General features: G+C 38.3%; 1 protein-coding gene across 4 annotated transcripts in view; it reads left to right on the forward strand.

Moving 5' to 3' along the window:
• The window catches only part of Scaper (S-phase cyclin A associated protein in the ER), a 467,165-nt gene that overhangs the window by 376,629 nt on the left and 76,717 nt on the right, over positions 1–13,819 (forward strand). For all 4 annotated transcript variants that reach the window (XM_050119436.1, XM_050119434.1, XM_050119435.1 and 1 more), the window contains one exon: positions 9,039–9,162. In XM_050119436.1, coding sequence (XP_049975393.1) covers positions 9,039–9,162 — 124 coding nt within the window. The remainder of the gene's footprint in view (positions 1–9,038; positions 9,163–13,819) is intronic.

Below are 13,819 nucleotides of genomic sequence, written 5' to 3' on the forward strand. Positions count from 1 at the left end.
ACTTTGGGAATATACCCAAGAGATGCCTAATCATTCTAGATGTAAATCCTTTATCTGAGAAAAAAAAATTTCAATCTGTAGGCTGTCTCTTCATTTAATTTTATGAGATCCGTTTGTCAATTTGTAGGATTATTTCAAATGATAATGAAATCTTTTTTAGGGGTGTGTGTGTGTATGTGTGTGTGTGTGTGTGTTCATGTATTATGTGTTCAGGTACACACCCACAGGTGTGCGCACAGGCCAGACATCAACCTCCAGTGTCATTCCTCAAGTTTCGTCCACCTTGTTTTTGAGGCAGGTTCTGTCATTGGCTTGGGGCTTGCTGATGAAGCTCCGCTGCCTGGATCTTCCTATCTCTTCCTTCCCAGCTTTGGGATTACAGTTGGACACAACCATTGCCATTCTTTTTTAGGTGAGACCTCGGGATTGAATTTAGGTCCTCGCATTTAAACAGAAAACACTTATTTAGTCCCATCTTTGCTTGTACCTTGAAGCGTTTTCCCCTAGCAGTTTCAGCATCTTAAGATTTGAAGATCTTTGATCTGTTTTCAATTGACTTTTGTGCTGGTGATAAATGTGGATCTAATTCATTTTTCTCTATGTGTATATATCCTGTTTTCCAGCATTATTTTTGATAGTACTTTTTCAGTGCATATTTTTTACACCTTTGTCAGATATTAGGAGCCTATAACTCTCTTTGGATTTGTTTTGGGGAACTCTGTAATTAATGTTGTTTCATTCCTCTAGCAGTCTGTTTTTGTGTCAATACCATGCCGTCTTTGTCAGTATGGCTCTGAATTCAACATTTGAAATCAAATATTTGATACCTCTAGTATTATTTATTCTTTTTCTTTTGGCTATCCATGATCATTTGTGTTTGTACATGAATTTTAGGATCTTTTTAGTTCTGTGAAAAATGTCATTAGAGTTTTGACGAGATCACATTGACTCTGTAGATTGCTTTTGGTAACATGATCCGTTCTTAATTGTAGTGGGGCGATCTGCTCTCAGTGTGGGCTTCACTGTTTCATGCTTGGACTATCCCGCATCCGCCGCGTCTGGGTGCCGGTGTCTCCGCCCGCCGCTTGGGCCTGCGCCCATGATCGGTTCTTACAATAGTAATTCTAGTCCAAGCACGTGAGGGTCTTTCTGTCAGCTAGTGTCTTCTCCAATTTATTTTTTTTTCAGTGACTTGAAGTTTTCATTGTAATGACCTTTCACCTTCTTGCTTAGGTGTATTCCTAGGTATGTTGTTTTTGAAGCTGCTGTGTATAAGTTGTTTCAGCTAATTTCATCCTCAGTAATTTCATTATTATATAGGAAAGCTACTAATTTTTGCATGTTAGTTTTATATCTTTTAACTTTACTAAGAGTGTTTATCACACCTAAAAATTTTGGGGGGAAATCTGTAAGACCTTTTAAGTACAGAATCATGTTATCTACAAATAGGGATAGTTTCACTTCTTCCTTTCCTCTTTGTATCTTTTATATATTTCTCTTGTCTTATTGCTTCAGCTAAGATTTGATTACTATTTTGAATGAAAATTAAGAGTAGTTTTCTTTGTTTCATTCAGTATTTTTCCATTTAATATGACTGCTACAGCTTTGTCATATGCCTTTATGTTGAAAAATGTTCTCTCTGAGTCTAACTTTTTTAGGATTTGTTTTAAAGGCACACTGAACTTTTTCAGATGCCATGTCTGCTTTTATTGAAATGATTGATTTGTGTCCTTAAATTTGTTTATATGACATATTGTATTTATTCATTTCCATATGTTAAACCAGTATTCCATCCCTGGAATGAAACCAACTTGGTCATGTTGTATGGACGTTCTTTGGGTGCACTTGAATCTAATTTTCAGGGGGGGTTGTTAAAATTTTTTATTTTAATTAAGATATAATTGCATTATTTTACTCCTCTTTCCTTTCTCTAAAACAATCTGCTAAGTTCACTTAGTGTTACTTGTGGATAGGATTTCAGGGCTTACCACTTGGTATTGTATAATTAAGGAGCTCGTCCCTGGGAAAGGCTAATTATCCCTCTCTCAACAGTCAGTAGGTGCCTGTAGTTCTTTGTTTTGGGATTGGACCCCATGATATTTTCCTCTTTCACGTAGCATATCTTGGTATTGTCCTTGTTCAGGTCTTTCTTGGGAAGCCATGTTTTTGAAATATCATGGGCAGATCTTCTTTGTCACTTCTAGGAGACACAGTCTCACAGCAGATTTTCTGGTGCCCCTGGTTCTTTCTGCCCCTCCTCTGTGATGTTTCCTGTGCCTTAGATGTATGAGTTGTGTTGTAGATCTATCATTTAGTGCTGGACATCCCAAGATAAACTGTTGAGCAGGCCTTAATTCCAATTAGGCCTCTATTGGTTACTGGCAAGATATGAGTTCCGCTACTGCAGCTTTAAGGTTATCTTGCCAAGCTGGTCATTGTTGTGGTTCACAAGCATCACACCCTCTTGACAGCACAGCACCTCTGGCACCAGAGAAACTAGACCTCAGATAGGAAACTTTCAGGTCAGCTCTGGATGGAATCTTCTAAGTCCTGTGCCTGAAGTATGTGGTGAGTTCAACAAAAAGGACTTATCCTCCACCTCTGGGACACAATTATGGGCAACAGCAAGACCCTATAACAGTTTTGGGTATCTGGGATTACCCTGACCAAACAACCTAAAAAGAAGTTCTTTTGCCTGGAACTGAGGTTTCTGTTTGTCTTTGACTCTTGTGAGAAGCATCGTCAGCCCAAATGGCATAATTCTATTCAAAATATAGACATATAGAAATATATATGGATATACACATACATGTGTGAGAATGTTGACATGTGTGTTCATTGGGAAAATTAATCTGTAGTTTTTTTCTTGTAAGGTATGAATCTAGTTTTAATATCAGAGTAGTTCTGGCATCGTATAATTAATTTGGTAGTGTTCCTTCCCTTTATATTTTGCAAAACAGTTTGAGGTCTAAGAGCTTCCTTGACCGTTTAATAGAATTAAGTAGTGGATACATCTGGCCCTGGGCTTTTCTTTGCAGAGACTTTTAATTACTGCTTCAATCTTGTTGCTTGTTATTATTCTGTTTGTTTATGAGTTCTGAATTTAATTTTAGAAGGTCAAGTGAGTTTAGAAATTTGTTCATTTCTTTTATTTCCCAGATTTTTAAAATGCAAGCTTTTATAGTATTCCCAAATGACTTTCTGGATTTCACTGGCATCTTCTGTAACAAAGTCCATTTTCAGTTATTATTTGATTAAGTTGGATTTAGCGTGCTCTTTGTCTCTCTGTCTCTCTGTCTCTCTCTCTCTCTCTGTTTGTCTGTCTTTCTTTTATTAATCTTACTAATTTTTTAAGAGTAACTCTCCATTTCATTGACACTATATATTCTTTTTATCTGATTCATTAATTACTTGGGATTTGGTTTTGACTTCTTATTTTTCTAGAGCCTTCATGTACATCATTACATTGTTAATTTGAGATCTCACTAATGTTTTTAATGGGAGTATTTACAGCAGTGAAACATCTGCTTAGGAGCACTTTGGCTGTAGCCCAGTGGTTCTGATCGGTAGTGCTATCATTTTCATTTCCTTATAGTTTTGTTTCAGACAGGGTTTCACTACATAGCCTAGAATTTGCTATATGTACTAGGCTAACCCAAAATTCACAGAGATCTGCCTGCCTCTACTTGTGCTGGCATTAAAGATATGTGTCACCATGCTGCGAGGGTTCTAGGAATATTTGAACTGCTTTCTTGATCTCCGCAGTGACTCACTTTTAGTTCATAAGCGTGCTATCTCCATATCTTTGCTGGTTTCTAAGGTTTCTCTTGTTGCTGATTTCTAGTTCTACTTCATGGTGGCTTTGGTAAGTTAAAAATTAGTTTTTGTTTTGTGGTTTGTTTGTTTGTTCTGGGTTAAGGGCTGCTTTATTGCCTTCCATGTGATCAGTTGTACAGAAGGTTCCATCTGATATTTTTTTTAAAAAGTGTATTCTCTGTCTGTTGAATAGTATATTTATAGACACTTGTTGTATCCACTTAATCTATGGTATAATTTAACTCTGAGATGTCTTCATTGATTTCAGTTTGTAAGACCTCTCTGAATATGAGAGCACGATATTGAAGTATCCCCTACTATTGTGTTAGAACCTACATTTAAGTGATTCTTAACGTACTGGATATGTATTTAGTTGCATTCTTTAACCATCATTTTTCTTTTTTTTTTTTTTTTTGTTTTTTTTGTTTTTGTTTTTCGAGACAGGGTTTCTCTGTAGCTTTGGTGCCGATCCTGGAACTAGCTCTTGTAGACCAGGCTGGCCTCGAACTCACAGAGATCCGCCTGCATCTGCCTCCCGAGTGCTGGGATTAAAGGCGTGCGCCACCACTGCCCGGCCAACCATCATTTCTCTATGTACACTCCTGCACCTCTCAATAAAAGGCTTAGTTTATCATGCCTTTTTTCTGTCCTCTGTTTCTCAGAGGAAGCATGTTCAGTAAGAAATTTTCTGACAAAAGAAAACCATTCATAAGTATATTTGGGGCAAGAAAGTCTGTATCTTAGACCAGCACTGCAGTACACTCTTGACAGAATACGCAGTGAGATTTTAACATCTCCTGAGAAGTTTCTTTGAAAAGTTGGAGCTTTCTATTTGATGTGGGAAAGTGCTTCAAGTCATTCACGTTTAAAATTACAGAGAGGGTGCTGAACAGACCACCCAAGCTGGGTTCAGAGCAGTGTGCACTTTAAACCAGGTGCTCTTCAAATAAAGATTGTCTTTCAAGTAAGTTCACTGCGTACACAAGTTTTTCCTCACCCTGAAAGTTTGGTTCCCTGTTCTTTTCTTCCTTATTTGAACATAGTTTCTTGAACAAGTTATGTGAACCTAAGACCGTTCAGAGGTAAAGTCTTTCCCAGGGAGGGTTTCTTTGTTGAGCACAGAGGATGGTAGAGAAGGTGTGTGCTTTTTATGTGTACACTTCCTTATGCCTCGGCTTCTGGTTTGGAGTGCATCTTCAAGACAAGCTGTAAAAATTTGATTGACTTAAACACAAAAATATTAATTCATACTTAAGGCTACAAAAATACAGATAGCTGCAAAGGCAGCTTGGGTGCAGTCCTAGAGTTGAACAGTTCAGCCCAGCATTCTCACAGGGTTTTTTAATAGTTTTTTGGAGACCTATAATTTTGTATATGAATTAACCCTACCATTAATTTACATAGTAGTACACAATACAATATTAACACAAAGGCAGTTATCAATTGCCAAAGAAACCAGAGAATTTATTCTCCATGTGTGTCACTGTAAACACACGAAGGGCAGTCCTCTTCACTCATCTCAGTGGTGATCACTTGAGGCTCTTGTCTTATGTATCATACCAAAATAAACTTAAAATAAACTGATAGAGTGAATTATGAAAACCATAAAATTATCACTCAGTGATAATTTTTAAAACATACACATGAATGATTACCTAATTTTATAATTTGAAAGTACTTTTAAGTCATGAAAAGAAAACAAGAAACAAAGAAATTGGCCTAGATGAATGGACAAAAGAAACATGGTAATACACACTATACTTTTTATTAGACCATCAAGAAAAATGAAATATTAAAAATTGCCCATAATTTGATGGATTCCAGGCTCAGAATAACAGATATTGTATATTCTTCTTTTATTTGTCGATCCTGGCTTTACATGTGAATATGTGTATGTAAGTGTGTATAAATCCTGAAATTAGAATGGGAACTATAAGGGGAAATACAGTTTTCATGGGCTATGTGGTAGAGTATGTGTCACAGGAAAGCAAAACAGGACACTGACCATAGGTAGAAGAGTACAAGCAGGGAGCCGGGGAAACAGAATCAGCAGAATAATTACGTGTGAAAAATGCCATAATGAAACATGTTACTTTTTAAAAAAATAAAAACAAAAAAATTAAAGTAGAATTTTTATTTTGCGCTCAAATGTATGAAGATGTAGTCAGTATTGGCCATAACATGGATGGGAGAGAGGTACCTTAGAGTAAAAATTGGTTTAAATTTTTTTTTTCTAGAAGTCAGTTTGAATTTGGCAGTATGTTTAAAAATCTTAAAAATGTTCATTTCCTTTTACCCATTTCATCATAACCAGCAATTATGAAAGGAGCAAGCAGGTATTTACCTCCTAGACTTCATTGTGTCAGGCAGGTGATTGAGGCCTTAAGCCAGACTCTGAATCTGGCGTTAATGAAGTAAAGCAGGGGTATCCAAACTCTAGTCTTTAAGAGTTGGAGGCTACTGTTTATAAAGCCCAAAGTCACATTCAGGGTGAGGCATATCATGCCTGGTCGTGTTTTGGATTTGTTTTGCTTGTTTAGGCCAGTCCGGTAGTGTTTGATTTGGGTAGCAGACATAGAAGGATTTCCCAGATTCTATTAATATATCTAACAGCCTGTCCGCTTTTCTGTTTAAATCAGCTGAAACTTTTCTCCAGTTCACAACAAAGAGTTCTTACTCACCAAAAAAAAAAAAAAAAAATTATTTGTGCTATTGGAAGTTGGGCACAATATTAAGAGAATGATTGAACTAAAATTTTAGTCCATAAGACAAAGCACTGTTCAGTATTTTTAAAATTTTGCAGCATTTTTTTCCGTTTCCCTTATAAGAAAGGAATTCATAGAGGACGTGGTTCAGAAAAGTACTGGAAGACTTCTGAACCTGACTACAAAGTCAGTGATGCTGCACAGATGCCCTGGGGCTCTGGTACATCAGAGGCCACACGTTTTAGGAAGGAGCTCAGCTGACTCTACCCCCACAGTTGTTAAGCTGTGATTGCCCTTAGGTACTCAGAAATTACAGGTTAAATTTTAGCTGTATCTTAGTGCATTTGTTTCCTCTGCATTCCAAGGGATGCGTCTGAGGAAGTCTTTGGTTCTTTGAGAGGGAGAGCCCTCCATCTTCCACTTTCACTTCCACTTGAACCAGTACAATTCTTGTTTTCTGTTTTGTGGTTTGTGCTTCTGGGTAAGATTCTGCTTCTCTTTTAAAAAAATTCAAAGCTGGTATTATAGGAGACACTAAGTGTTACCGAGAAATACTTACAACAGGAGGGAAAGGATGGCATTAAAAATAGTCAGTTTTCTCCTAATAGTGTTTTACCATTTCCTTATACATCGCCTTCTCAAATATACTATTATTGTTTTTATAATCATAAACACCAAATTTTACCTTATGGAAAAATCACTTGTACTCTTATTCTTGTTATCAAATAACTGTAATAATATTACATAATGAGTCCTACTAATTATTAAGTATTTCCCTATCCACTTTGTCATTATTTAATTCTCATGACAATCATGGGAAACTTAAATATTATCTAGTTTTTAAGCATGTGAAATAGGTGACGGCATGCTGAATTAGAAACCTGCTAAAATCTTGACTGATAATCTGGGACTCGCCCTAGAAGTACCTGGTTCCTGCAGCACTACTCTTCACTATACACGCTACTGTACCTGACTTCCAGAGACTCAGTAATTCTGGGTCAGGAGCAGCCATGTCAAGCATTATTACAACAGGGACGCCTCACTTTATTTTTCCCACTAAAGCTTTAGCCCTGGGCACTTACCTGTCTTATCTGTGTAGCACATGTATTGCATATCACAGGGACCTTCAGTATAGGATGGATGGATGGATGGATGCATGCATGCATGCTCACATGGTGTTTCTGAGACCTGTGGTTCTCATCTCTGGCTGAAAAAAATTTTTTTTTTTTTTTGGTTTTTTGAGACAGGGTTTCTCTGTGGCTTTGAAGCCTGTCCTGGAACTAGCTCTGTAGACCAGGCTGGTCTCGAACTCACAGAGATCCGCCTGCCTCTGCCTCCCGAGTGCTGAGATTAAAGGCGTGCGCCACCATCGCCCAGCTGGCTGCAAAATTTTTATGAAGACACAAGTTTCTGTTGACTAGGTATACAGTAGATCTTGGCAATTTGCATTTCTTAAAGTTCCCAGGTAATGTCGAATCTGCTGATTGACAAGTTACAATTCAACAAATGTCCTAGAACAGTGGTCCTCAACCTGTGGGTCGTGAACCTTCTGGGTAAAATGACACTTTCACAGGGGACACATACCAGATATCCTGCATGTCAGATGTTTACATTACAGTTCCTAACAGTAACAAAATTACAGTTATGAAGTAGCAACAAAAATAATTTTATAGTTGGGGTCACCACAACATGAGGAACTGTAATAAAGGGTAGCAGCATTAGGAAGGTTGAGAATTACTGTCCTAGAAAGATGGTTGTGAAAGACTAAGCAGAAAATTCAGTCAGACAAGCCAAAGTAAATAAACATTGCCCACACAAGTAGTTTTAGGCCCAGACTACAAAACATTCAGAAGAGTACCATGTCCTCTGAACTTACTGCTTTAAGTTTCTTTGAACTATTAATAAAATGGTTTTTCTTAATATCCTCTAGAAAAAAACCTATGGCTAGGTTTTCTTCGGATTGCTTGGGTCCATGACTAGTTTGGAGTCTCGAGGGAAGAAATACTCATCTACCTAGGACCAGATCCATGTTCATACCCCTTCAAACAGTGTAGGACTCTCTTCCCAGAACTGTAGGGCTTACCTCATGGGGAATAGCTCCAGCTTTTCTACACTGTTTTTTTCAGCTGCCTTGTCATGGACCGGCTGATCTGGCAACAGGCAATTTGGCAGTCTTTTTTTTTTTCTTCTGGGTGTTATTTAAAAGACTGAGGTTCCTGGTTGATGTCTGATCTTAAATGAAGAAATTATCAGAAAGACTAGAAAATTCTTTGCATTGTCTGTCCTGTAACTAATAGACATTAGTAAGAGCTGCTAGGTACTAATGAGCGCTGCACTTGAATAAAAATAACCGCCTTTTCTGTCTGACTGATGGGCCTGTGCTAATGGTTTCTGGCTTGGTTTTGTAAAGCAGCTTCCATCTCATGCCTGTTTCTTGCATACCATTGACTTTATTATTTTAAATTGTTGGGAGAAGAATTGCTCAGGTTTTACAAATGGTGTTTTTCTTCCTATTAGGTCTCTCTGCAATGCAATCAATGTTTACAACCTCACCTGCAATAACTGTTCAGAAAACTGCACTGATGTTCTGTTTAGTAACAAGATTACCTTCTTAATGGATCTCCTGATACACCAACTGACGGTATGTAATATTAGTGCCTTGGGTAAGAAGCTGTTAAAGTTTGAGAAATAGTCCTGTGACCAAAACTAAGAATTCAGCCTATTTACTGTTCAAATTTAAAAGCAGGGGTGGGGGTAGGGCAGTGAAGACAGTTAAGAATGTACAACAGGAACTGACAGTGAAATCTCTTGAACATTCTGTGTCAAAGTCTCGTAATACTACTATTGAAGGAGTAATGGGTATGTAACACTGTGAAGAACGCCAATTTGCATGTTAAACTTGGCTCTGGCATCAGGTAGACCCAATGCCAAACCTCCACAGCCACAGGAATGGGGGTTACCAAGAGACAATTGAGAGCCTCAGAGCCTCTCACCCATGTATGTTAAAAGTGCTGATTAAAAGGGGGTTTATGGCCATTTACTCTTTTAAAAAAAATTTAGGAAATGCCTTTGTCAGGAAGGGCAAACTACTTAGGATGTGAGCTGGCAGCCGGTTATCACCTTAAATTTTACCTCCATTCACAGATGTTAGATGAGGTAAGCTCAGTATAATATCCAAAGGTTTAGGTCTGTCAATGCAGTCTTCAGAGCCCTGGGACCAGAAGTTTCCTGGTGAGCTTTCTGAGCCCCTGAGGTATTGGCACTGGAAGTTTACAGCACAGGAGATTTCCCAGAGCCAACTTGCCTTTATTCTCCGTGGCCCTAATTGTTCTCCATAAGCCCCACACCTCTGCTCCCTTTCTTCCTTTCCTTCCTCTGAATTCTGCAGCCTTAATTTAAGCACAAGAGCATCTTCTTTATGAAATCCCAAATCTGTTTTCCCAATCCCAGCTTTAAGAATGCTTTTTTTGTGATCCAAGACATCACGTGTCATAAACCTGATTATACTGAATTATAGTTATTTATTTATCTGTTTTCCCACTAGTCCTAAAATCCATGAAGACAAGTAGCTTATTACTATGTCCAGTATCCTAACAGAGGAGAGATTTGGTATAACATTGAATGAATATATGAGTAAATAAATCAGTACCTACTGATTATTGGGTCACAAGCTATAAAATTCATAAGGTGACTATGAAGTCTTATATGCAGACATACCAGCAAGAATTAGAGAGAGCAATATGGAAAAGCTAGCAGAGATGCAGGCTAGCATTGCCATAGACGATAACACCAGCTATTTACAGTGAGGCAACGTGTATGAATCAAAGGCTCATTGTACGTGGTTTTATTTACAAAACAAGTCACTAAAATATAGGTAAGACATTGTAGTAAAAAAAGAAGACAAAAAGACATAATTTATATTGCCTCATTTAATTTTCAGAATACTCTTAAAAGGTCACTGTCACTTGAGTCCCTGAGAATCTGACTTTAAAAGTACATAGATCAAAATCACAGAGTCAAGAGTCAAATCAGGGACCACCTGTCACGTCCCACCTCGACCAGCAAGGAATGACGCGACACACCGGAACTCTTCTCACTGCGGTTTATTCCAGGACTTTACCATTCTCTCTCTCTCCTTCCTCCTCTCTTTGACCTCTCCCTTTTCTTTGACCTCTCTCTTTGGGCAAACCTCTCCCAGCCCTTAAGTAGGCATGGGCTGCCAACCCCGAACTGCCAGGTGGGCACTGCCCATGGGTTCACGCATATGCAGGCAGCTGATAATCATTGCGTGATCATAGCATAGGTCAGGCCTTAGCCATCTCAGGAGTTGATTATACATCTCCATCAGGTGTGACACCACGCAGCTCGCTACAACCACCTATACAATATAACTGACTGGCAGTTTTCAGCAGGGTACAGTGAAAACTGTCACTGTACAGGGAGACTAAGGAGGATCAGCCACTAAGTGTAATATGAGACCCTGAACAGGAAGAGAGATAAATGGGGAAACAGATTTAAATAAACTTTGTAAAACAGTTCATTTTATTCACTCAGTCCTATTTTCTTCCTTTCAGTAGTTGTACTGTGGTTCTGTTGACAGCAGGGAACACTGGATTAACTGGGTTTACTATTTTTAAATTGAATTTGTTGATCTAAAATTATTTTAAAGTAAGAATGATGAAAATACTAAGTCTCAATCTTTTCCCTCAGTTGTACACTATAATTGTTTGGAAGAATTTATTCTGTCAATAATGGAAGAGGAAACATTACTTTAAGTAGAACACGGAACTGAATAGAAGGGCTTTAAAATGTGAAAGAAGGAACAAAATCTTACTGTAAAAGAAAAATATATCTTGATTCTTCATGCTTTTAAGGGGAAATTATTAATAGAAATGTTATGAGACAGTGAAACAAGGCTATGATCCCAGCCTTCTAGGAAATCCCTGCACAGGGAGTAAGATAGGTTATGTCTTAGCTTGGGCAGCCATGAGAAAAATACTACAGATGTGTAGCTCTTATACACTGGGGAATTTTTTACTCATTGTTCAAAAAAGATAGAAGTCCATAGTCAAGGTACTAACACAGTCAGGCTTTTCTGCAGACCCTCTCTGTGTTCAGAGGCTTGACAGGGCAGAGAACGGCCCCTTAGCTGCCTCCTGGGAGGGGCTGGTCCATTTCTGAGGACTCTACCTGCAGAAACTAATGACTTCACAAACAATTCACCTGCATTTATCAGCTTTGCAGATTAAGATTCATTTGAATTGGGGTGGGGAGACCACAAACTTTGATTTATATAGAAATGCTGAGATGACATCCTTTGCGGAGAGCTGTGGAACTGTGAAGGAAGACATTCGGTAATTCTACCTGGTCTATCACAAAGGAGACAAGCTGGCTCTTAGCCCCTCATAATTGCTCGCATTTATCCAGTGCCAGCTATCAGCCGAGATCTTGTTAGGTGGCTTATTTCCCTCTTGATTGAAAATCCTAGTTTAATATTTCTTTCTTTGTTTGTTTGTTTTAGTATCTCTCAGAAACACTTTTAATTTGGCAGTAATAGATTTTGTCACATCATGTATTTATTCTGTTCTGTTAATTTTCCTCAGTTTGGATCCAGAGACACTGGTTTTGTCAAACACATTTTAGTCCTTTTTCCTTATCCTGATTATCTCTGTTCCTTTTAGGCTTGTGATCTTATAGCTGTCAGTTGTCCAGTGCTATGACTGGCTTTGTAGCAATGAGGCAAGAAAGGTGTATTTCCTAGTTTGGGATGGATGCTGGTGGTGACTTTTATGTTTCTGGTAACAGTTTGAAAATTTGAGTACATTTCTATCTTTCTTGGTAAATGGTTTTCATGTACATGTAGCTGAAATATGAACCGTTAACTTGATAATACTCCTTAAATAAGAGATAAAGAGTAGTCACCAACACATTGTTCAGAAGTGATAGAAAAATGGAGAAAAGAAACTAATTGTGACCTAGTAGAATTTTCAGGGTCCTTCAGCCTTCCCGGTTCCTGATAGATCCAAATGCTTTAAGACATTTCTTTCCCCTTCTAGCTGCTTGAACTTGCTCTAGCACTCAGGCACTTACTTCAGTCAGCCTTAGTACTCAGGTGACTCCGGTGCAGGGCTTTATACAAGTCCTTTTTCTAGAAGCCCGCAGTTGAGAGGAGAGGAAATGACAAGATTTCAGAGACTCCCTGTGAGCAGTTCTGTAACCAGAGACAGCAGTCCATGAGACCTAGATGAGTGCCTAGCATATCATGGTTCTTCTAGATGTGATGGATGGAAGAGCTGTTGTGCCCTGGGGCGTTTGGAGAAGGTGAATTTGACTGTGCCTGGAATTTGAATGAAGTTTCTGAGGTTATGGGTTTTTAATTCAAAAAAATATAAATCAATATTTGTAACACTGTAAAGTACATACTTCTTACAATGTTAATGCAAAGCTGTATTTTTAGGATATGCTCTGTGGGAATTTATTTGGAGCTCTACAAAAAAACAGGTCATTAAAACAAAATTTTCCTAAGAATAGAAGCCAACCCTGGTGTAGTATCTCTGTTGAAGCATGAAAAGTTTAAAACACATTAAAATGGATTGCTTTCTTCATTAAGTAATTAAGCATCTTCTCTTAATTGTAGTTGATTCCAGAACATAGAATTTTATATGTCTCCGTAAGGAATCTAGACAAACGCATTGGAAGGTAATAAAAAAGACCAATGAGAAAAGCAAGATAGCAGAGTAGGAAGCCTGAGACCTCATTCCCCAACAGAGACACACTGACTTAATATATTGGCCAGTTTACCCCTTTGGGAAATCCAGAAACCACTTAGGAAATTGCAGTACACCATACAGCCTGACCAAAAAGTCACATTGAAGCAGGTAAAAGGAGCTCTTTCACTTTACCCATGATTATAGTTTGTCATGCCCCCCCCCACCTCAGTGCCAGGGAAGAGCGGTTTGCCTTACCACTTTTCCAAAACAGAGTTAGAGACGTAGAGACAGCACTGCTAGCAAGCTGATTTCTGTCTTTACTTAAGTGCTTGGAAAGAACCAGTATGGCCTGATGGGAGTGAGTACTGAATCCAAAGAGCAGGGGAGACAACTCGCTGTAGCACCAAAGAATCCTGGTGCCTCAGAGTCTGTGAGCAGGGGAAGACACTCAACTCTAGCTATTCTGTCAGTCTTAGAAAGAAGAGTGGAGCCATTGGGTCTATGTTCCACTTTTCAGTGAACTTCTTTTTTTTTTCTTTTTTTTTAATTTATTTATTTATTAAAGATTTCTGTCTCTTCCCCACCGCC

The sequence above is a fragment of the Alexandromys fortis genome, unplaced genomic scaffold (assembly GCF_014885135.2).
Source record: "Alexandromys fortis isolate MF-2015 unplaced genomic scaffold, M_Fortis_MF-2015_v1.1 scaffold_167, whole genome shotgun sequence".
Classification (NCBI taxonomy): Eukaryota; Metazoa; Chordata; class Mammalia; order Rodentia; family Cricetidae; genus Alexandromys; species Alexandromys fortis.